This window comes from Bos grunniens, chromosome 12 (genome assembly GCF_055505025.1).
Source record: "Bos grunniens cultivar Pamir isolate PY7600 chromosome 12, Bosgru_T2T1.0, whole genome shotgun sequence".
NCBI lineage: Eukaryota > Metazoa > Chordata > Mammalia > Artiodactyla > Bovidae > Bos > Bos grunniens.
In genome coordinates this window covers 26688755-26714639 of record NC_141176.1, presented here as the reverse complement: position 1 = coordinate 26714639, position 25885 = coordinate 26688755, and the positions used below count along the sequence as shown (strand labels likewise).

Genomic DNA, 25885 nt, shown 5'->3' with positions numbered 1-25885 from the left:
CTGCCACTGATCAATGAATTAACAGATTTTTAACACAGTGTTTTACATCTGTCTGAGAATCATGATATTTCCCCTTTGAAAATTCTCTCAGTATTTACCTCTTAGACCAATGTAAGTGCAATTTGTGATAAGTAATAGGTTCAGATGGTAAAGAATCTGCCTGCAATGAAGGGGACTCGGGTTCAATCCCTGGGTCAGGAAGATCCCCTGGAGACTTGAGAATGGCAATCCACTCCAATACTTTTGCCTGGAGAATTCCATGGACAGAGGAGCCTGGCGGGCTAGAGTCCATGGGGTCAAAAAGAGTTGGACATGACTGAGTGACTAACACACACATATACAATATCAAAATTTATCCACATTTTCAAAAATATGTAAAACTTCCAAAAACATCATAAATCAACTATATTCCAATTAAAAAGAAAAAAAAAATTTCTGGCCTGATTAATTTTTTGTGTGACTTTATTTGATTCTATCAAAACTTTCATTGAGAAATTTGTTTACAAAGAGTATATTTCACAGTTAAGCAGATTTCCACTTTGTATTTCATTTAATATCCTATTCACTCCAATGGTTTAAAAAAAAAGTAACTAAAGAATATAAATAACATGAAAAAAAGTTTCAAGGAATAACTAATGAGCACTTGCTCTGTTCTAACCTTGTTCTTTATTAGAGAATGGATTATGTCTCCCCCTCTCCAAATTCATATGTTGAAGTCCCAACCCTCAGTACCTCAGAATGTAATCATATTTGGAATTAAAAGTCTTTAAAGAGGTGATTCATTTAAATAAGGCAATTAGGGTGAGGCCCCAATCTAATATGACTGATGTCATAAGAAGAAACACCACAGGTCACATGCACAGAGGGCCAACCATGTGAAGAGGCAAAAAGACAAGGACCATCTACAAGCCAAGGAGAGAGGCCCGGAACAGATTCTTTACTTATGGCCCTCAGCGGAAACTAATCCTAATGGCACCTTTCTCTTGAACCTCCAGCCTCCAGGACGATGAAAAATACATTTCTATTGTTTTAAGCCATGCAGTCTGTGGTTTATTGCTATGACCACTCTAGCAAACTACACATTCGTATGTTAGACTGAGGAATCCAGGATATGTCTCCCGTTTGGAGAGCCCTTTTAAAGGCCACCCAAGAACAAATTCACCTTGCCAGTATCCACTACCCCAAGCAAAAGCCAGTCAAAACACATGCCACAAGTCCTCAAAGAGCTGCTCCAATATAACATCCACTGTTAACAGGATGACTGAGCCAATTCCCCAGGCTGCCATGCCATGTGCTACCTTTGATAAGCCTGTCTTCCAATTCAGCTTAACCTTTGATCCAGTCAACCTCAACTTTGCTACCAGGACAGACTGAGTGAGAACTCAATCTAGTCCTGCCTTCCAGTAAAAGGAGCAGTTCCAGATGATGGAGAGAGTCTATAGCCTGGGAAGGAAGGATGTGGGATAAAGAAAGATGCCAGTAAATTTGGAGGTGAAGACTTTCCATTCACTAGTCTTTCCATTTCCAATAGTCACAATGCTGTTGAAGTCCCCCAGGATTAGAACCAGAGAGGAAGATCTATAGCCAGAGGTGAGAACACCCCGATGAATATGGAAGAATAACTATAAGGCTGCGGCAGGTAACAGAAGAGAGTGGAATCATCTGGAACAAGCAAGAAGACAGCATTATTCTCCTGCCCTAAAGGTATTAAGTCAGGAGAGGGAAACATATCGGCAAACAGGTATTTAAAATACACTCTGATGTGTACATGATCAGGGCATGCTAAGGGAGCCCATGAGAGGTAGAGGATCCCAATTTGGGTCAGAGTGTTAAGAAGCGAAGGTTAAGGGAGAATTTGGCACAATCCAGAGAGGAACTGTGAGACCTGCCTCTTGAGAAATCTGTATGCAGGTCAGGAAACCTGTTAGAACTGGACATGGAACAACAGACTGGTTCCAAATAGGAAAAGGAGTACGTCAAGGCTGTATATTGTCACCCTGCTTATTTAACTTATATGAAGAGTACATCATCAGAAATGCTGGGCTGGAGGAAGCACAAGCTGGAATCAAGACTGCCAGGAGAAATATCAACAACCTCAGATATGCAGATGACACCATCCTTATGGCACAAAGTGAAGAAGAACTAAAGAGCCTCTTGATGAAAGTGAAAGAGGAAGAGTAAAAAAGTTGGCTTAAAGCTCAACATTCAGAAAGCTATGATCATGGCATCTGGTCTCATCACTTCATGGGAAATAGATGGGGAAACAGTAAGAAACAGTGGCTGACTTTATTTTTTTTGGCCTCCAAAATCACTGCAGATGGTGACTGGAGCCATGAAATTAAAAGATGCTTACTCCTTGGAAGGAGAGTTATGACCAACCTAGATAGCATATTAAAAAGCAGAGACATTACTTTGTCAACAAAGGTCCGTCTAGTCAAGGCTATGGTTTTTTCAGTGGTCATGTATAGATGTGAGAGTTGGACTATAAAGAAAGCTGAGCACCGAAGAATTGATGCTTTTGAACTGTGGTGTTGGAGAAGACTCTTGAGAGTCCCTTGGACTGCAAGGAGATCCAACCAGTCCATCCTAAAGCAGATCAGTCCTGGGTGTTCATTGGAAGGACTGATGTTGAAGCTTAAATGCCAATACTTTGGCCACCTGATGTGAAGAGTTGACTCATTGGAAAATATCCCAATGCTGGGAAAGATTGAGGGCAGGAGGAGAAGGGGACGACAGAGGATGAGATGGTTGGACAGCATCACCGACTCAATGGACATGAGTTTGGGTAAACTCCGGGAGTTGGTGATGGACAGGGAGGCCTGGCGTGCTGCGTGTGGTTCATGGGGTCACAAGTCGGACACAACTGAGCTACTGAACTGAACTGAGAGAGGAATACCAAATGTGGACAAGATGAGCTAGAAAGTTATGAGAAAAACAAACCCGTGCATGAAGTAGAAGCAACTGACTAGATCCTGGCCACAGAGAGACCCGACCTCCTGAGAGGCAGACTTTTAGCGTTCTCTTGTTTTTTATTGCTTTGTTCAGTGGCTAAGTTGTGTTCAACTCTTTGTGATCCCATGGACTGTAGCATGACAGGCTTCCCTACCTTTCACTGTCTTGCAGAATTTGCTCAAACTCATGTCCTCCTGGCAGCACCCTAACCTGCTCTATAAGCTCTTCTGCAACTTTAAACAGCAGGTGTGGTTGAGTATGGCCTGGATGTCACCAATTAGCTTGGTGGAAACACAAAGCCTGTTCTATTTTTATGATGACCCCATCTTTCCTTTGACAAGCCCCATTATTTCTCAATAGCAGAAAAACTAAATTTGGTCTAACAGAAAACTTAGTCTAGACCAATAAAATTTCCAAATGCTTCTGACTTAAAATTGAGTACCTCTCCGGCAAATATTCAATCCAATGCAGGTATTATTATTACCTGTCACTGTCCAGCTGAGTGTTCCCTCTGCCCACAATTCTCCTCCTCTGCAATGGATTGAATGTTTGTGTCCCCCCCCCATTCATATGCTGAAATCCTAATCCCCAATGTGATGGTATTAGAAGGTGGGGCCTTTGGTAGGTAATTAGCTCGTGAGGGCAGAGCCCCTGCATGGAATTAGCAGCCTTACAGAAGAGACCTTAGAAGCCCTCTACCTGCCTTCTATCCTGTGAAGACACAGTGAAAAGATGGCCATCTTTGAACCAAGAATCGGCTTCTCAATAAACATCAAATGCTCCAGTACTTTGATCTTGGGATTCCTAGCTTCCAGAATTGTGAGAAGTAAATTTCTGTTGTTTATAAGGTGCTCAGTCTATAAGAAGAACTCTGTCAGAAAGGGAGGACACTGGTTCTCCTTAAGGGCCAATCACCCTCTCTTTTTCCTCTAATAAATTTCCCTTTTCTTGCCTGACTGCCCGGCTCTTTCTTTTTTTCTCTGCACTCACTCTTACATTCTGGTGCTGAAACCCCAGAGGGAAGATCTACCACAACCGGGTGGTCCCCACCCTTGGACTCTGCCAAGAAACGGAGACAAGCTCTGGGATGGGACTTTCCACTTGCCTTGCTGGACTGACATCCCCACATCCACCCACATTCCATCCATTGGTTACAATGGTAAGTGAAATCCCATTCCCTTGGATCCTCTCTCTCTCTCCTCGTTTCCAGGTCCTAGTACTAGGCGGGAGGATCCCAACACCTGCTGGCCCTTGGCCTTGGGTCCCATCTGACTTTGAAACAGGGGACACTCATTTCAAAGCAGACTATTATTACTCTCTGAGAAAGTCCTGAGAATGGGGACGCCTTTTCTCTCAGACCTTTCTCCTCGCTTTATCTCACCCTTGTCTACCCTTCCTATTCGGCCACAATGGGAAATTCTCAGTCCCAGCCCTCAAAATCTACTCTAGGATGCCTTCTCCGAAACCTGAAAGCCTTGGGCTTCCAAGGGGAGATAAGACCAAAAAGACTTATTTACTATTCTAACATCGTCTGGCCTCAATACAAACTTGATAAAAGGTCCCAATCACCAGAAAACGGAACTCTCGATTATAATACTCTATGGGACCTCGATAACTGCTGCTGCTGCAACAGCAAGTGGTTAGAAATCCCTTAGGTTCAGGTTTTCTTCACTCTGCTCTCGACCCTCTCTCTGTGAATCCTGTTCTACTTCTCAAATACTCTTAGCCTACTCTGGGCCACATCCTTCTAATATAATGTCTCCCGGATCCCTGTTCAGACTTTTCTTCTTCTTCCTTCAATTCTTCCGACCACAGCACAACCACCCCCTAAGCGCTCCCAATTCCCTTGCAGCCACTCCAGATCCAGTTCCACAACCTCCACCTTATGTCCCCTCCTCCCTCCCTCCTCACAAGCTCAGGCCTCCACCACAAGCCACCACTGCAGCTCCCAACCCCCCTCCCCAGCCTGTGCCAGAGATTAGCTCTGAGACCTCAGCCCCACCCTATACCCTGAAGGTCCCAAGGCTTTACCCGGACCTCCCTAGATCCCCTCCCCATGCCCGATCTGAACAACTTTAAAACAGGAAACTTCACTGCAGGACCCTGCTCCTTCCCCTGCTCCACTCCTCCCTTTATGGGAAGTAGCTGGAGCAGAAGGCATTGTTGGAGTTCATGTCCCTCTCTCAAATCTCAAGTTTTTCTTTGAACGCAGTCCTACTTTCGACCCTGCCACACTCATCCCTAATTCTTCTGAGCCAGCCATTCATACTTGCAAAAAGGCAGAAGGCCCTCAAACCCCTCAACAAGACCTTTTAAGTTTAGACTTTAAGATTTTCAATAACCAGGAAGAATAGGCAAACCTGGAAAAGGCCCAACGAGATCAGGCCAAATACCACCTTTCAGCCACTGCCCTACATGGTTCCAAGCCTCCATCAACCAACAAAGAAATGAAGCCACCTGGGCCCTGGGCCCGCTCATGCCTCAAGCCAAGGCCCCCTCCAGGTCCATGTCCCACTGTGGCATAAGGGACATTGGAAGGTGGACATAACGACCTTCTTATCAGTGAGGCATGTGGACCCTGTCAGTTATATCAGGCTGGTTGGGCAGGTCCTCTAAGGCGAATCCTTAGCACATGGTCTACCCCTATAGATTTAGGATGTGAGGCCTTGTCTCCACTGGAAGCCTCTTGTTACAGAGTTTTGGCAATGCAACCAAGACCTAAGCTACCGTCCCTAGCTGACCCCAAGCCCACAGTAGCCTATGAATTTCCCCAGGCTGAGCTTGGTTCCAGGGGAAGTTGAAGGTGATCTCTGCCTTCTCCTGATTCACGCTATTATTTCATCAGGGTCCTTGATGCTCCAAAGGCATCTGCTCCAGAGGGCTCTGCAGAGCCTGTTGCTTTAGCAAACTCTTGAAATGGCACATCCCTTTCTTACTTATTTACTCATAGCTGCAAAACTAAAAATGAAGGTTTAGAATATGGTTCCCATGTTTAAACACATGGTCAGAATAAATCTATCCACTCAAATGCTCTTTTTCTTCCCCTGTCCTGACCTTCTTTCTCTTCACAGTCATGTTGCACAGTAAGAGTTTCTATGTTCACTTTCTTCACTCCCTCTCCTCATATTCACTCTTTGTTGCAATCTGACTCCACTTCCTGAAAGTCCTCTCAGTAAAGTCATCATTTATCTTCACATTGTTAAATTCAATAACAGTTTACACTTTGACCTCAAATGCCAGCCTCCTTTGACCTCACTGTGGCATTTGATACTGCTGTCCTCCCCCTTCTTAAAACTCGCCTTTAGTGTTAGTAACACCATGCATGCCTAGCTGTTCACCTCCTTCTCTGATCATTTTTCAGTTTCTTGAAAAGCAGGCTCTTCCAGTGATTGCCTCATCGATGCTGCCACCACAGCTTTAGGGCCTGATTTTCTGTCCTGTGCTCTTCTGTCCACGTATGTTCTCATTGGCCACCATGTTTAAGTCTCCGCTCTCTTTCAATGACAGCTTAAGACCCAGTGTCTCCATCTCCTTATACTCAGCTCAGACATCACTGCTGCGCTCTGGACCCACAGCATCTGCTCTGTGTTTGACAATTCTAACTAAACGTTTTCTACTCACTTCCTATACAATATGAATTAAAACTTCTTTACTCCCTCTGCATTCCCCTCACTGAAGGCCCAATCACTTCCCTAATGACCTAGTAAACCCAGTCATTCTATCTGTTCCTTCTATCTCCATCTCCTAAGAGTTGGGTTTTGCTTCCTAAATATATGTCAGGGCTCTTTTTCCTGCTTGCCAATCACACTGTATGATCTTAGGCCCTCACTACTACTTTTTGCCTGGAGTACTGCTCTCTCTAGGCTGTACCTACCCTTTTCTCTGCCCAGTCTCCACAGTGATTTTTCTAGAGCTATAAATCTGTTCGTATCAGGTAACTTTCCTGCTTCAAACCCTTTGGGCTCCCATCACTTTCAGAATAGAGGCCAAACTCCTCAGACTGGCACACAAGGCCCATCAAGATCCAATGGTGAGAAGTTCACACTCAGCATCACACTTACTAGCAGTGGAAATGTAGACAATAACTTAACCTTTCCATGCCTTGGTTTCCTCCATCTGAAAACATACATGATATCACTTATGAGATAAGATTGCTGGAAAGATTGAATGAGGAGACATGTAAAACATGTATGGTAGTGCCTAGCACATCCCAAGCAACTCCTGACTTTTAGTAGCTGACTGATAGTAGCTGACTCTTTTTTAGCTGACTGAGGGTGTTAGTCTAGTTGCTCAGTCATGTCTGACTCTTTGTGACCCCATGGACTATATAGCCCACCAGGCTCCTCTGTCCACGAAATTCTCCAGGCAAGAATACTGGAATGGGTAGTCATTCCCTTCTCCAGGGGATCTTCCTGACCAAGGGATCAAACCTGGGTCTCCTGCATTGCAGGTGGATATCATCTGAGCCATCCAGGAAGCCTGTCTTTATGACCATCCTTCTAATCCTTCTCTTTCCTTCCCTTTGATTGTATTGTTCTATTTCACATTTCTGAAAACAGCCTGTGGTTTCTTTCTTCTGAGCTTTTTTTTTACCTTGTTGCTTCCTTCATCTGTAATGCCTTTCTCTCATTATCCATCTAGCTAATACATACTTTAAAAATCTCTTCTCATGTCACTTCCAGGAAACCTTCTTTACCTTTCCACTTCAATCTGATTTAGCTTCTCCTAGGCTTTTGTAGCTCTTTATAAAATTAAGAAAATAATTATTTATTTTGGTTGTGCTGGGTCTTCATCGAAGCGTGCAGGTTTTCTCTAGTTGAGGCGAGTGGGGGCTACTTTTCTTGCCGTGTGCAGGTTTCTCATTGCAGTGACTTTTCTTGTTGCAGAGCACAGACTCTAGGCACACAGGCTTCAGTAGTTGAAGCAGGTGGGCTTCAGTAGTTGTGGCACATGGACTTAGCTGCTCAGCGGCATGTAGAATCTTCAGGGACCAGAGATCGAACCCATGTCGCTTGGATTAGCAGGTGGATTCTTACCCACTGTGCCACCGGGGAAGTCCTTTAGTTCTTTTTAGAAGCATTTATTCCAGCACTCAATACTCTGCATTAGACTTGGTTATATGTCTGCCTCCTGTACAAAACTGTGGTTGCTTAAAATAAGATAAAACTCTAAGTCCTCGGTTCTAAGAGTAAGGCTTGACACCATTCAAGCAGGGGTTCAATAAATGACTGTTGGGTGAATTAAAATACTAATCATTTCCTTTTATCAGATGCTCAGAGATTCTGGACCACTTTTGCTTCAGAAAAGCACCTTACTCCAAAATTATTTTTATCTTATTCCTTCCTCCACTAAAAAAAATCACAACTTTTAAGCAGCACTATTAGCTTACTGTCAGTGGAGAAACTGAGCTAATCAACTGATAATTAATTACAGTTCAATACGCTTCTAAAGGGTATCTGTATTTTCAAAGTAGTTAAGACAACAGGAAGGTTTTTAGCGATGGTATTTAAAGAAGTATAGAAGTAGTCAGGGAGTATATGATAAGGTGGAGAAGATAAATTTTACAGGGGAATTGCTTAGCGTTCTTTAAATAACATCAAATGAGTGTTCGGCCTCCATAGGTAAGTAAGGCTTAGGGCTACTGTATGGGGGTTTGGCTAAGAAAGCATCAAAAAAGTTTTCATAATGAAGCTAACTGCTGAGACACTTGAGTGACATCAGTAATGAAATAGCAGTATGACCATGTGTGTGTGCATGCTCAGCTGCTTCAGTCGTTTCCAACTCTAAGACCCTATGGACTGTATGTAGCCCACCAGGCTTTTCTTTCCATGGGATTCTCCAGGTAAGAACACTGGAGTGGGTCGCCATGCCCTCCTCCGGGGGATCTTCCGAATCCAAGGATAGAACCTGGGGCTCCTGCATTGCAGGTGGATTGCTTACCCACTGAGCCACCTGCAAAGCCCAAGTATGACCATATAAAGGAATAAAATCTTGAAAGATGCTAGAACAAGCTAAGTAAAGAAAAGAAAAAAGGTGTAAAATGCCATACATACATTATTCAATTCTATTTATATGAAATGTTCTGAATAGGCAAATCCAAAGAGACAGAAAACAGAATAGTGGTTGCCAGGGGTTGTAGGAATGGGGAGTGACTTCTAATGAAGTCACAGTTTTTTGGGGGGACTGATAAAAATGTTCTGAAATAGTGGTGATGGGGGTACAAGGTTGTGACTACACTAAAAATGGTCAATTTTATGGCATGTGAATTCTATTTCAGTAAAAATATATAAGAAAACAAATAATATACTATACAAATTATCAATAGAAAAAACAGCATTAGTTATTTATCATTAGTATTAGAAGATCCAGAAATAAAATTGCAGTTTCTAAATATAAAGGATCATGTAGCTAGCCATTTTAATAGCTTATATAAAGAATTTTTACATTTATTTTCACCAGTCCTATAAATCTTCTGCTATATTTTAACCATTCATTTATAGACTCTAAAAACTACAATTGTCAGTTATTTGGTGTTTATTTCTGCTTTAATCTTTCAATTAAAAAATATTTCTCTTAGTTTATACTGCTCTCAACTTAGCTCTTTAACAAAAATAAAAACCTATTTTAAGTTAAATTTAAATGTTCCTTTCGAACATTAGTTCCATTTTTAAGATGGGCATTTTAAACTATTTATTCTGATGCCAAACATATGCTGCAATTAATAACATTTTATGCTTTTTTATTTTTCATAGTGATGTAATTTTTTACTATAGCTTTGTTTTCTTCATCACACATATTGCCACTTGTTACATTTATTCACCTGTTATCTGCTCCCCGTATATATTAGCTAAGTCCATGAGAGCAGAGAACTCCTAGGGCTTATGCACTAGGCTAGACCCTTAGTGCCTGGAACAAGTAGGCTTTCAGTATTTACTGACTGAATAAATGAAGTAGGTCATTGCCAGGTACAGAGAAGATGTTGCAATGAACATTTGCAAAAACTTTTTGATTTACTCTAATTTGGCTTTGCACCCTGAGAAATACAGGCTGATGTGGTGACTTACCTTCTCACTTAAGTGAATCCTGAGGCTAAAACTCAAGAACCCTGCTTTCCTTTATTTCCACAGCTGACATTCTGTGATTATAACTTCAGTGATGATAGAATGAATTTTGTATAGGATCTTAAGATATTGTCTTATTTACTGTTGCCCACGAATACTAACAAAATATAGATAGGCATGCCATTACCTCAGGTTCAAGAATCATCTCTACAGTAATAGGAAAACAGAACATCTGAAAGAACCATATGCACGACAATTGTTGCTGCCTCCCAGAAAGATGTGACCAAGGCTCTGTAACACCCTAACAGCACAGTTTGTAAATTGCCTAGTTAAGTCTGGACTCAAACTGTGTTACCCACTTTTAAACTGTTGTTAAATTCCTTAATACTTTAGAGTTGCTAGGGTGAACCCATTTACTGTGACAAAAGGATTACCTTTAAGTTGGTCTTTTACTTTAAGTAAGTGATATTTCTTCTTTAATGATTCTAACAAAAGAGGGCTATAGTTTACTACCTATGAATGAGAAAACAGATGATCAGAGGCATATTGGATTCTCAGAGGAGATGGTGAGCACATGTACACTGTAGCCCACAACAGATATTGGGAGGCTGTATAAATAAATCATTTGGATGATAGGTCCTTAGATACCAATCTCAGATTATGAATGCATATTCATAAGTAGATCCAAGCACTTAATAAAATTAAATTTGATAATTTGAAAATGTTCTCTCCTAATTTACATATGTAAATGTTTACCTTTTAAAAATAATAATAAGAATTTTGAAATCAGCACTCGTCAAAGGGTTGGCAATGAGGCATTAGCTACGAAAGACTGATTTTTTTAAAATACCAAAAGGATATTTTTTCAAATTGCATTCATTTATTTGTTTATGTATTTTTAAAAGATCCTTCTTCAACTTTTTAAACTGTTCTTTTTGGTAACAAAAAGTGCTAATGTGCTAATGTTTTTGGTTTCTTTGTATAATATCCCATTACTGTATTCTTTAGGAAGTTCAGGTCTATGCCAGCATTCTCTCGTCTCCATCTTTCACATTTCATTCTTCAGAGATCTCTTGAGATTTTTGGCATCTATGCTCCACTTAGTTTTGCTTTAGAATTTTTAACTGGTTGTCCGGTCCCAAAAGACCCATCAAATTTCACATATCTTTACTGACAAATAGACATTGGATTTCTCATTGATTTCACTGAGAAATCAATCCCTAAAGGCAGCACATTACTTTCACTGAAAAAGGCACAGTTAAGTGGTATTCAAAAGGCATTTCTGAATTATAAGATGAGCCCTAAAATTGACATTGGGTCAGTATTGTTTGTAGAAAAGATTTTACTTTGTTTTCAAAGTGAAATTTTTCTATTCCCTACAGTGACATCAGAGATAGGTTTGCTGTTATTGACATAGAGTTTCCTGCCTTGAGTCAAAACAGTTAATTCCTTCCTGCAGGAAGGCTTCTAGGAAATTAACTTATTCTGTACTCTGTAGACAGAAAATAGGATATATTTGGAGACACTGTAATTACTCCCTTGGAGGCCCTTTGGTTATATCTCCCTAAAAACTATCAGGGAACATATAGGCAACTGCAAAATAATCTTGCCTTTTTGGAAACATCTCCATTCTCTTATCTCCATACCTCTCTGTGCCTTACTTCTAAATCAAACTTTCTTCCCTCTCCAACTTTTCCACTGTGACTTCCAGAAACATTATAGGATATTCATTTCATTTCTTTGCTTTAATTAAAAGTTCCTTTCCTCTGTGGAGGCATTGCTTCTCTTGAAATGTATTCAAGCGGAAGTTGGCTATTTTCCCAAAGACTAAGTTGTCACAGGATTTAAAAGTGGGTTTGCTTTTAGCTCCATGTTTCCTATTCTGAATCATTGTTGCTTACCCTAATATAAAAACTTCCCATCCAGGCATATCATCTGTTTAAAAAAAAAAAAACAAAACAACACTTGTTTAGTTATTTGTTGCAGCACATGGGATCTTTGGTCTTCAGCTGCAATATGTGGGATCTAGTTCCCTGAGCAGGGATCGAACTCAGGCCCCCTGCATTGGGAGTGTGGAGCCTTTGTGAGTGGACCAGGGAAGTCCCTCACCTTCTAACAACAACTGCCACATTAATTTCCAGAATCTTCTCTCTGTCCAAGTCCCAGCCTAGTTAACTCTTTGAGCTCCAGATCTGATGTAGATAACTGCCCATCTACAGCTCCACTTGGATATCCACAGTCGCTTCCAACTTAGCAAAATGTGAAAATTATCAAACCTCTAAATATGAACCACCATAGAACCTGCCCAGATTCTATTTCTTGGATATGTTATGGTTATGAAAGACACTATTAGTTCAATCAAGAATCCCATGAATGACCTTGAATCCTCCCCCTCCTTTATTTCTTCACCACCTCATCCATCCTTAGTCAATGAGCCATCAAGTCTTGTTAATTCTACCACAATGTATGTACATTTGCATTTAAATCTCCATAAACAAGATCACACAGTCTTTCTACTCTTCCTAATATCGCATTAGACCTGTTCATAGTCTCCTAACTGATCTGTCTACTTCTAGGCTTGCATTTTCCAATTCATCTTCTTATTGCTGTCAAACTGATTTTCTAAAATGCGTATTTGAGAATGCTTATTCCACGGGTGGCGAGGAAGTCAATGGTTCTCAATTGAAATCAGGAATAAAATTCACATACTTCAACAAGATACAGAGGCTCTTCATAGCCTCAGTTCTTCATCCTTCGTCAGCTTCATCTCTTAAGCGTCTCTCAGACACCTTCTTCTCAGTATGTTCTAGCTACATGAAGGCCATCACACATGCCATATCCTCCCAAAACAATTGTTTTCTATGCATGTTCTACAGTGGCCAACTCTTTGGAACCCCATGGACTGCAGTGACTTATCACATAGATGATATCTACTCTTTCTTTAAGACTCAGTTCAGTTATTTTTTCCTTTAAGAAGACTTCCTACCTTTCTTCACCTTGGTCTGACTAGGTCTGTTTATTTATGTTCCCTTCATACTACTTCTTATCATTGTTTCATAATTATTAATATTCTGTCTCCTCCATTAGATGTGAGCTCCTTGATGGAAGGAGCCAAGTTATTTACCTTTGAATCTTTAACACCTAGGATACTGCCCTGTATACTCTGCGTGCTCAATAAAGATAAAAGAATCAATTTTGAACAATACTATTGACTACTGCTTATAACCCAGTATTACTACATAAGAAGTTTAGACAGATCCATGATAAGAAATCAAGAAAAGCCAGAAGCTATTTGAAATGTTACAATCTTCATCAATTTTACCTCATAGAGGGCAATTCCTCATATTATAAATCTTGGCTTTACTCCCAGAAAAAGAATACAATAGATGACACAAAAAAAGCTATTCTTACATTTTGAGTTCCTCATTCCTTAATTTACATTAGATTAAGGACTTGGATGTTGTCTTTATTTTATTAAATTCAGTAACATAAATATGTATGTACACACATACATTTCAGTAGCATAGATATCTTTTTGAAATTAATCAAGTGCATTTATAAAGTTGGAAGTAAATGATTCTGTGCTCTTTTTCAATTTTCTAGTCTGTCTAGAATAATACTTTCTCAAAAAAAAAAAAAAAAAAGGAAACTTATGAGAATCCTCTGTTTTATGATAGCCTTTCTAGTGAATTCTGTCACTTTTACTACAATGCTTAATTAAACCTGTCATATTAATTAAGATATAGCTATGACTAATGTTGTAAATGTGTAATCTAACGTAAGTTCGTAAGATCGAAGTTTATTTCTTTTACACTTAACAGTCCAAGCTGGTATTGTTTCATGAACAACGGAAGTAGTTCTGTTTCACGAAGTCATCAGAGGATCAGGCTTCTTATTGTTTCTCTCTGACTAGCATGTCACCTTGCCTTCATCTGCGTGTCTTAAGACAGCTTGCTAACAGACCCACTAACCAATGGAAAGGGGAGAGGGGACATGCCATTAAAGGTATGTCTTAGAAGTTAAACACCTCACTTCTGCTCACATTTAATTGACTAATGGTCTCTTGGCATAGTAATTGCAGAGAAGCTAAGAAGTACAACCTTTAGTGCCGGAACCCAGGAAACTACCTAAAAATTGAGCTTCTATTAATAAAAAGAGAGACTGACATAATACTAGAACATAAACTCTTTGAGAACTGAGATTGTGCATTTTTACATTTGTAAATGCTTTGTGTTTCTTCTGTTATTTTAATGACCTTTTGTATACTTAAGAAAAGAACTTGGGTGCATTCTATCTCATCTTCCATTTTCGTCAAGGCATGTATCAGATAAGGGATAATGGGACTCTATCAGGAGAAAGGAACTCAGATCATGAAGTTCAACACTTCACAGCCTGTCTTGGCCCTGCACTCAAATGTTCTAGAACTAAAGATGAGGTTTTCTGACTATTTTAACTCCTAGAACTGGAGAGCAGGAACTTCAAGGAAACAAAAAAAAAAAGAAAAGAAGAGGCTTTCTTTTAACTTCCTATAAGGTTTATAATAGGAATGTAATGGATATTTTCAGAAAACAGAATAGAATAATCTTACTGAAAAAAATCATGACAGGTAATTTCATAAAAATTTTGCTCCTAAACCCATGCTCTTACTATATATACTTACATGTCAGGCTATTCTGAGGACCTGCTATTCATTTTTCAAATAATTCAAATAGCAATGTGTTACCATAGGTAATTTACATAAAATTATTTTTAGAAATCATGATCAATTGCAATCTGTCACCTGATTATCTATGGTTTAACTCCTCTGGAAGCAATTAAGTCTGTCTGGACTCTAGCTATGATGATCTCTAATTCTGTAGAGCTCTTACTTGTTCTTGTTCATTTACTTGTTCATTTAGAATGACCTTCTGTGTCTTTTCATCTGTGAGCATTTTCTAAGGTTAAATGGTTTGGATTTAAAAACTCACAGATACATAGTGCTTGAATGTCTATCAAACATGTAAGAGGAAGGGAGGATATAAGTTGATGTAAGAAACACTAACAAGAAGTGTTCTCAGTTTACCAAGGTTGCTTTCTTTGACTTTTACTTTCATATCTCATGATTCAAAACCTTGGGGAGCTGTCCCTGGAATACTTTTTTCTCTTAATCATAGAGAGCTAGACCCAACACATCAGACAGTATTAGATGTTTTAAAAAATAAAACAATAAGTAGTCTCAGAAAAGTAGCAGCATCACATATTTGAAGAGAGAGAGAGATATATATATATATATTCTTTTTTTCTATTCTAAGACCATAAGACTATTAAACTGATTTTTAAAAATCACATAATCTTTTAATGTTATACTGGTCTGAGATCAGTATGTGTTTTTTATATAAAATTTGAGACAAAGTCAAAGAGATCACAGTCATATTTTTTATTAGAAGGAAAAAGTTCTAGATACTATATAGTTTCTCTTCTTTGCCAGTTGTTATTTCTTAAGCATACTAATTTTCAAGCCACAACATGAACAAAAGGACTCATGTAATCATGTCACTAGGTATTGAACATTCAGCTGTTCATTTGCTCATTTCACGTTTCACTAGGGCCTACCAGAGCCATCAGTGAAAGGGGAAGTGGCTCACAGGCAAGTGAGGACACGAACAACCATCACGCAGGTTCTGAGGGCTGCAGTGGAAGAGGGTACTGAAGAAACTAATGAACTCTTACTATTAATACGCTCTAGTCATTGTGGGAGATGCACCTCACAAAATTAACTCACTTAAAGGCAATGGCACCCCACTCCAGTACTCTCGCCTGGAAAATCCCATGGACGGAGGAGCCTGGTGGGCTGCAGTCCATGGGGTCGCTAAGAGTTGGACACGACTGAGCGACTTTACTTTGACTTTTCACTTTCATGCATTGGAGAAGGAAATGGCAACCCACTCCAGTATTCTTGCCTGGAGAATCCCAGGGATGGGGGAGCCTGGTGGGCTGCTGTCTATGGGGTCGCACAGGGTCAGACATGACTGAAGCGACTTAGCAGCAGTAGCAGTATCCCTTATAGAAACTCCCTGAAAAAACATTATTAATCCCCAAAGAAACTAACATTCAGAGGGCTGAAGTGATTTTCCTAAAGTCAGAAAACCAATATGTAATGGAGCCATGAATCAAAATTAGGTCTGTCTCACATTACAATTGTACTCTGTCCACTAAACTTCTGTAGTCTCCCTGAGCTTTGCAAGGTGCCATGGGTGCCAAGACTTTAACCCTATCTGGGAAGACAGCAACTTTTTTTTTTAATATAAATTTATTTTTAATTGGAAGCTAATTACTTTACAATATCGTGTTGGTTTTGCCATACATCAACATGAATCTGTTACGGGTTCCCCATCCTGAATCCCCCTCCCACCTCCCTCCTGGTACCATCCTTCTGGGTCATCCCAGTGCACCAGCCCCAAGCATCCTGCACTAAGAAAGGACAGCTGGAGTCAAGTCTTGTGGAACAAGCATTGGTCCTATAGGCAGATAGGCAGATACAGTTGGGAAAGGCTTTCCAGACAACGGAAAGACCATGTGAAAGACACAGAGGCTTGTCAGAAACATCAAGATTAGGAACTCCAAGTTTAGCAAAAGAAAGCCATTGTAGACACTAGAGACAGGCTGCCTGGATTCAAATCCCAGCTGCTGTACTTCTTAGATGTATAAATCAGTAAGAGAAGACTTTAACTTCTCTTTCCTTACCTATAAAGTATGGATAATAATAGGACCTACCTAATATAGTTCTTGAGGATTAACCGACATAATATAAGTAAATTATTTTACATAGTGGCTGGGACCCATGAATATTATGCATTATTGTTTTGAAATATTAATAGCTGGGATATAACGTTCAAGGGAAACAGTGACAGGACACAAGTCTGGGTTGAAAGGTCAGGGCTTGATCATAAAATGCCTCTTATTTTACATAATTAGGAACATCACTGAGGGATTTCAAGTGTGTTTATGTGTATATGTGTTTTTTATAAAATTAATTTCAGTTCATTTAAAAATATCTTTGTGATGTCAGTGCAAAGAATAGATCAGAAGTGAGATGTGAGTCAAGGAGACTGACTCTGATTACTGCAATAATCAAGGGAAGGTACCATAAGGATTTGAACTTGAACTTAAGTAAGTAGTGATAAGAGGAAGGATAGGCCTAAAAAATACTCAGGAATTAGTATTTGTAGGACCTGCTAAACAGTTAGATGGCAGAGGTAAACTGGAGGAGTTGGAGGTGCCAACTGCAGAAATAAGGAATATAGGAGGAGGAGTATTCTTTGAAAAAGATGCTTATATAGTAAAGTCAAGTCTTGCGAAAACAGTAAAAGAAATTAACTCATTCAGGCACAAAATACAGGAACTATTCTGCTTGAAAGAGTGACCCTGAAACTCTTGCTTGAAGTTTAAAGTTAAAAATAGGAAATTTATTGTTACCAACAAAGTTATTCATAGAAAAAAAAAAACACAACATTTTGTAGGATAAAACTAATAACTAGTTTAACTTCATTCACGTTCAACTTTTATATACTATCCCCAACACACACAAACACAATACTTTCAGATTAGGTATAATTTCACAAAAAGAGAGAACACACAAAAAGTTTAGATTACATTTATGATTTTATTAGTAATGAAGGCAAAATTGGTTGGCCACATCAAGCAGAAGCAGATGCTGCTTTCCCAGCACAGACTTCTTTGGTTCCCAAAGTCCCCAAGTGGGCACGTAAATGCAGGTGACGCAGTCAGAACAGAACAGTGCCAATGTATTTATTCTGGGCTTACCTGTCCAAGAAGAACTTGTACCAACATTTTACATGCTTCTATTTACAGGAACATATAAAAGAATAGCTGTCCAGATTTGTTACCCTGACTCAGGATTAACAAAGCAATTCTCTTGGAGAAAGCCCATTTTGCCATAATTCTAAGTTATTTTCAGTGTTGAATAAGCACTAACTACCTGCAATCAAGTGGGCTGTAATACAGTTAGGGAATTTGATTGCATGTATTTATTTCTAAAACAAATCCTTTAATTTTGACACATTAAATCAAAATGCTAGTTGACATGAACAAAGTCAAGTTTTTGGTGGGTATTAATATGTTTTGATATCTGGAACATTTACTGATTTCTCAATGTCCTATATACTAACTTTTTTTTGAACTACTGATTATCCTCTGGAAAAAAAATATCCAAAGATAAAACAGTCAGAATAAACAGAATATATTGATTTGAAAACTATTCATCAAGATGTTAACATTGATGAAATTTAATACTTCCTTCTAGATATGAACATTTATCTAGTTCATAATTTCAACGAAAGGGTACATCTAAAGAAACTGTTTCATTCTTCAACCACTAAGACTACACAAAGCAGTTTCAGCACCAGGGATAGAAATCTTCCCTGATAATAATGAATGCCATAATACAGACGAGTAAATGCTAGGTTTACATGACTAAGTATAAGTGCAGGCACAAGGGAAGCATTCTATAAATGTTTTGTTGTTGTTGTTCTTGCTATTATTCTTGCTATATGCGAAGCTGATGCAGTAAAAATAGTTATATTTCTCCTCAGTCACAGAAATCCATAATATGTGGAAAATTGATGACCCTAATTAAATATCTCTTGTTTTATATGCATTAATTTAAAATCTAGCACAACAGTGAACCACCATTTCTCAATACGAGTAAAATACAAGAAAGAAAAACAATAAAATCATGAATTAAAGTTCTTTAATCAAATTAAACTTCACTGTAAAAGTTAAAAAGAAAAAAAATACAAAATTTTAAAGAAAAATTATCTTTGCAAACATAGTCATAGGATTCTTGTGCATTATCATTTTTCATAGAAATTTTAACCAGTATATTTTTACTACGTGCTTTGAAGAATAAAACAATTAGTGAACTGTTGATGACCACCTGTAATATATTATTTCATATTACGTGCATTTCCAAATAAGCTGAAAAAAAGCACATTAAAATCTCTAGGAAGTCAAAATGTATTTAGTAATTTATAGAAATAGCCAAAAAGTGTTACTCCAAAAGTTTACAAAAAGTAGACTCCAAAAATGTCTACTCCAAGAATGACTGCAAATTCATGCATTAAAATTTTCTAATATTTCAATTTTTAAAGTACAATTCTGAAAATGTCAGCTAATTTGGAAAAAAGCCATTCATATGTGAATAGATATATTTGAACTAATATATAATCTTCATTAGAAACTAGGTAATCTGGGTTCTGCATAATTTTGGATATGGACATTTATTTGTTTATATACAAACAACAAATATAAACGTATTTTGATGTCACCAATACCCAATATATTTTCAGTGGATGGATCAACCTCTGTGTTACATATATGGTTATTAGACCAACTTACATTTTAACAGGCATCTAAGTGTGATGATGGACCCAGATTACCTAGGTTTTTTTGTTCACTAGTGTTGCCTGACTCAACTGTTTGCCCACCTCTGGATTGCTTTCTGCCTCTATTCTTGAGGATTCACGGTTGCCTCAACTTTCCAAGTTTGCCCCCACTGTGGCTTTTGATTCCTGACCATTTAATTCTGACTATTTACTAGCTTTTGGCATTGAACTTCCTTCTCCTCAAACAAAACCAGTTTCCTGCTGAATATACACTCATGACTCACTACTGCCTGTATTCCCAGAACTGAGAAAGTAGTCCTCATTTCGGATGTCTGTCAGAATTCATGCTATTGTTTTCACTGTAATACTCTGTACTTTTCAAAGCAGGATCACAATTTATATCATTTGTGAGACTACAATAATCTCATTATATAAGAAGCATTGTTCATTCCCATTTCATTGGTAAGGAAACTGAGACTCAAAGAGGTTGAAGAGTTTACTAAACAGTGACAATTCAATAATTGAACACTAGTTTTAAGGAACTTAACCTCCTCAAAATTCATGTTTTAAATAATTTAAGAATACTTTAGAGGAATGATTTTACTCAGATTTTAAAAGCCTACTCTTATTTCTTCAATAGTTGAGCCAATTAAATCTTGAATATATTCACATTGTTGAATATATTGAATTATTAAAATTTCTATTTTTAATTTCTTTCCTCATCCTTTTATTTATCCAAACATTTATTAAGTACTTACCATGTATCAGTCAATGATCACAAAATATTGCTGAAGGTTTTATTTGTAAGAATGATATAGTCCTTGTCTTCAAGTAGCTGCTGATCTAGTGAGGGAAAAAAAAAAACCATAATGAATGGCTGCACCACCATTTTTTTGTGCATAAAAGTAATTATAATGTAAAAGCACACTTTCTGAAATCATATTATTTATATAAATTTTACTAATTTATTGCCAGTGTCCATTGTAGAATATGAATAACATAAAGACAGGGACTTTGTCTTACTCATTGCTCTATTTTCTGTGGCTTTGAACTATCTACACCTTGTACAACATACTCAACAGTTACATGCAGTAAGGAAGATTATGTTTAGTTTCTTCTAGGCTTTAAAAAAATTATACTGTGTGTTTAGTGAATGAAGACAATCTATTAGATACCTAAATTCAATGTATTTCTCCCAAACTTCTGGCTAATTTAAACTTTTTGAGAAAAGTTTTCTACCTTATCAAACAGACATCTATGTCTGTTATCCATCAGATATACCATCTATTAAGTATAGAATTTCTTTTAGTTATTTAACAATAAATATGCACTGTTAGAAGTAGATAATGTCTCTCTTAAGTTGTCCTGTTTCATAGATCCATTATTTCAGACTTTTTAGTATGCTTTCTGAAATATCTAATGAATATTAGAGTTGCTACTTGTTTATGTAATAATATTGGAGGAATAAGTTCTTATTAATTTATTAGTCTACATGAAATTTCATTTTCAGTTAATGCTTATTGAATAGTACATGGTCACAAAGCTCAAAGGATTGATGTTTCAGTTACACTATTTCATGTTTATAGTTGCTAAGTTCTAAGTTTCACTGCACCTCTTGGTCTAAACTGTGTCGTATATGATTATATTTCCTTTGGCATTTTGCTTATTTAAAAATCAAATAGATTATATTTTACAGTTCTAGAGTGCTGAGACCATATCTCTCTGGTTTGCTTTCAAAACAATTAACAGTATTGTTTACATGTGAGAAGTTAATATATGTTTTACAGTGATTCAATATAAGACATTTTCAGTTTAGACATTAGTAAAGGTATCAAGGCAATGTAAAAGACATTATGAATTCTATAAACATTCCAGGTTAGGACAATCCAAAGAACTAGCAAATAGGAAAAGAAAGTAGAGATACAAAAATATCCAATGTCAACTCACATTTTAATAACTGGAAGCTATGTGGGTAACCTTAGGAATTGCTGAGAAGTTTGTGGCATATGAATGACGTCATTAGTGTTGTGGGTTCCTGCCAATCTATGTCAAAATTAAACACACATAACTAAGAAATAATTTGAAAAAATTAATTACATGAAATCCCATTGTCTCTTCAAAAAACAAAGTCAGGGAAAATATCTTTGTCTTGGTATGAATTCAAAATACTAAACTTTATTTACAAAGAAAGCAATAACCAAACATTGAGAAAAAATGAGAAGTAGAGAATCAGATACTGAAACAACAGGACAAAATTTGGGTTTAAACCTTCAGATATATTTTGGTAGACATTTTACTTGTGTGGGTTAGTAAATCATGAAGGATCACCTTATTATTATTTGCTTATTCTTTTGGCTATTTTATCTTTGCAAAGTCTCAGAGAAAAATCCCCAGTTCATAATATGCCTTCTATCTCCATGGCTAGTGAAAAAACAAAGAAAAGATATATTGCTAATTAGGTGTTAAGTACTTAAAAGAGATACAACGTTTAAGTATGAAAGGGGAATTGTCAGAATTCTTATAAATACAGAATGTGTATAGCTATTTAACAAAACTAAAAAAGAAAATGCTGTTCTATTAGCTGTCTGAAGAAGGGAAAATCAGGTCAATGAATAAAGATAAAATAAGCGGATATTAGTGTACTCCATTACATAATTTGAAAATTCAAGATTCTGCTGTCTTTTTGTGTTAGTGTATAGTTGCAATTTCTACCATCTATTGAGTACCTATTATAGGCATTGTTCTAAATGTTATATATCTTTAATCTATTTAAATACTCCAAGCATGTAATACATGCTTGGAGTATTTAAAAACTCCATATATGTGAGGTAGTTATATTTTACAGGTGCAGAATGAGGTTCAAGGTCAATTTGTTTGCACATGAACCCAATCTATCTGATTTCAAAACCCTTCCTTTAGCCACTCTACTTCAAAGGACTACTTGGGATTAGGATGCAAATGGTAAAACAAAAAATATTGAAATGTTTATAAAATAAGATGTCTTATTTTATAAGGTAACCATGTGAGTTTTCTGTTATGCATATGAAAGAAAATACCATGGTGTTAATTATGGGGGCGAATCATGTAGCCATCATCTTTCTATGCTTCACTGAATGCAAACAGCCCCGAAACATGCTCTGTTACGTCTTTCGCCACTGCAAAAGAAATCACGTTGAGTTTGTTTTAACGGAAACAAAGAAACCCATGACAAAGCTGTGGCCAACATAGAACATTCCATCTACTTCTCACAGACTTAGATTAGCCAAACAGAAATAAAGTTTGACATACACATTTATAGTGCTTTAACAGATACCCAAACATACTGAATGTGATGAAGCATCTTGACTCTTAAGATATCTGTTAACCTTATCTGTGCTATTTAAGATTCATTTTCACATTAACAACAAAGAGGCTGTATATAACAAATTCCCCAAAATGTGTAAGATTCAACTCCCAGGGAAAAGCTACAGTCCTGGTAATCTGTTCCACTTTTCCTCTCCATTTCTTTTCTCATCCTGATTCTTGTGTTTGTTAAGAGAGATATACTATAGCTACAGAATATCGAAACATAAACCTCAGATTGTCTCCATGTACTATCTGTTAACTGATTAATGAGGTGGTTATTTCAAGACATTCTTCCACTGGTTAATCTGTGGCTGCCGGCATCATTAGAGGAAGGTTCTAATCTAAAGTTTTATGCACCAGGATCAGGCTCAGATTGAATCTATGCGCTGCTTCTCAATTGGGCTAAAGTTGGTAAAGATCCCTCTCTTATTGTGCAGAGATCCTATTAATGAGGTAACTATTCTAAAGAACTCCTGGATACTTCCTCATAGCATGCTTTCCCTCTTTCTAGGCAGAGTATGTGCTTTTTTTTTTAAAAAAATTATGATTATATAGACATACAATGATAATAATACTTTCAACAGGGACTAGGCGATTAATGGTTAGTTAGACATACAACAAAATCTTTGCCAGAAAAGCATAATAAGGAGTGATATATCAATGGAACCATGCAATTAAATTTTGGTTAACCTTAATGAACATAATTAAAAACAATTTATTTATTCCAAGTAATTTTTGTCTAGAATTAAAGTGATTCCCAGGAAACAAAAAGGCTAATAGAGTTTTCTGAACCTTTATAGGCACAAAGACAATACAATCAGATTGACTCTAAAGATCATCTCTTGGGACTAGCATGCTGGTCCAGCGGTTAAGAATCTGCCTTCCAGTGTAGGGGATATGGGTTTAATCCCTGGTCTGAGAACTAAGATTCCACATGCTCTGGGGAAACTAAGCCCATGTGACAACTAAGCCAAGACATGGAGACTACTGAGCCTGTGCCCTTTAGAGCCTGCGTGCCACAACTAGAGAGCTTTGTGCACACCACAACAAACAGCCCAGGCAGCAAATAAACTAAAACAAAAACAAACAAACAAAAGGTCATCCCTTGGTGGGGTGCTTTCACCAAAACATGTAAAACCATGATGACTTTGTTGTTTTTTCCATGAACTTGCCCAGTCTCCTTATCTTGCGTCTGGTAAATTTGGTATAAATAAAACAAGGACCTCATTCTAGGTCCCAATGTGGCCTTGAGGAATACTGAATACACCTGAGGAACTGGCCAGCCATAAGTGGGATGGAATCCTAATTTTGTCACTTCCTAAACTATGATTTGCACAACTGATACCTCCTCTTCACACTAGTTTCCTCATTTGAAAAATGCAGACAATAAAACCTTACTTAAAGAACTGAAGTCAGAGTTAGAAATAATACATGTAAAAATGCATGGTAGATAGGAGATGAACAGGATATGACAGCTTTAATTATTAAAAATAATCAACTATGAACCTTACTCTTTAACATACTTGTCTTTCTATAACACATGCATACCAAACACAACAATGATGACAATGCACTGGGTGCCACTGTGTAAAAACCAAAGAGAAACTTACTGGTCATGTTGTTAGTATGGAAATAACTATTCATGTACATTTAAAAAATTTTCAGTGAAGACTGTTTAGGTGACTACATATATTGTTATGTGAATTCCTCACTCTTGGCAAATGCGTCTGAGAGGATGCAAACTATTAATTTATTTAAGCAAAAATGTGCCAACCTATGCTACCTGGGGGAAAAAAGGCAGAATCTTTTTTTTTTCTAATGCTGGGAATGGTAGAAAGTTTCAGATCATTTTTCTCTAGGTTGCATTCTGAATGTATTCACAAATATGGCATTTCAGCTGGTAAGAATTTCAGTAGGGGGGATGAGGAGGACAGTGCTATGGACAGAAGGACAAATACGAGTAAAACACTGAAATATAAAAGCACAATGTATTAACTGGGGATAAAGTAGTTCGGGGTTGGCTAAAACATTTTTCCCCAACCCAGGGACTTGAGAATTATTGAAAATGATCCACAAATATTTACATAGTAGGCATTGTTTGTGGACAGAATAAGTATCAAACATATTTACGTTGTATGTAGGTATACTAGTTTCCTAGGGTTGCTGTGGCAAAACATCATAAAATACGTGGCTTAAAATAATTGAAATGTATTCCCTCCCGGTTTTGGAGTTTAGAAGTAGCAAGGTATCAGAAGGGTCATGCTTTTTCTGAAGGCTCTAAGGATGAATCTTTCCTAGTTATAATGAGGTTATAACTCCAGTATAACTTCCTCTGAACTTGATTACATTTGTAATGGCCTTATTTCCAAACAAGGTCACATTCCCAGATACTGAGGGTAGGACTTAAACATATCTTTTTGAGAGACACAATGCAACCCACAATTGTGTTTCAATTATATGTAGATGTTATGATTTTTTAAATGTAAACATTTTTAAATAGCATATTAAATTGTTAATACTTTTACCATACTTTTCTCAATCAATGGATATTAGAAGGATAAGTCTCAGGCAGGAGTTTGCTGCTGTTGCTGCTGCTAAGTTGCTTCAGTCATGTCTGACTCTGTGCGACCCCAGAGACGGCAGCCCACCAGGCTCCCCCGTCCCTGGGATTCCCCAGGCAAGAACACTCAAGTGGGTTGCCATTTCCTTCTCCAATGCATGAAAGTGAAAAGTGAAAGTGAAGTTGCTCAGTCGTGTCCGACTCTTAGCGACCCCATGGACTGCAGTCTATCAGGCTCCTCAGCCCATGGGATTTTCCAGGCAAGAGTACTGGAGTGGATTGCCATTGCCTTCTCTGAGGCAGGAGTTTAGGAGTCTGTAAATTTAATGATGAAAAGAGTTGCACACATGCAAAGAGGTTGGGAGCCACTGTTATAGGGTTCCTGTCAGGAACAGAATGAGGTAAAATAAGAAAGTAAGCTAAAGTCAAGTATGAAGGGTCTCTGGTACCAAGATAAGGACTCTGGATTTAATTTGTTACAAGGCAAAGAGGATTACATGATTTTTTGAGTTTTTTTTTTTTTTCTTCTATATGTATGCATGTAGAAGATAATATGATAAAAACACTTACAATTCTGAACCACA

General features: G+C 37.8%; 1 protein-coding gene across 36 annotated transcripts in view; it reads right to left on the bottom strand.

The window, feature by feature from the left end:
* Nucleotides 1-25885, bottom strand: part of LOC147361561 (uncharacterized) — a 631042-nt gene that overhangs the window by 599271 nt on the left and 5886 nt on the right. For 30 of the 36 annotated variants that reach the window (XR_015138077.1, XR_015138071.1, XR_015138073.1 and 27 more), the window contains one exon: nucleotides 20155-20239. Coding sequence is in view for 2 of the 36 variants with exons in the window: in XM_086329386.1 (XP_086185512.1) it covers nucleotides 20165-20239 (75 nt within the window). In the remaining 34 variants the exon portion in view is untranslated. Of the gene's footprint in view, nucleotides 1-20154; nucleotides 20240-21343; nucleotides 21440-25885 lie in introns of all 36 variants that reach the window. The other 6 variants (XR_015138085.1, XR_015138086.1, XR_015138087.1 and 3 more) reach the window with 1 other exon arrangement.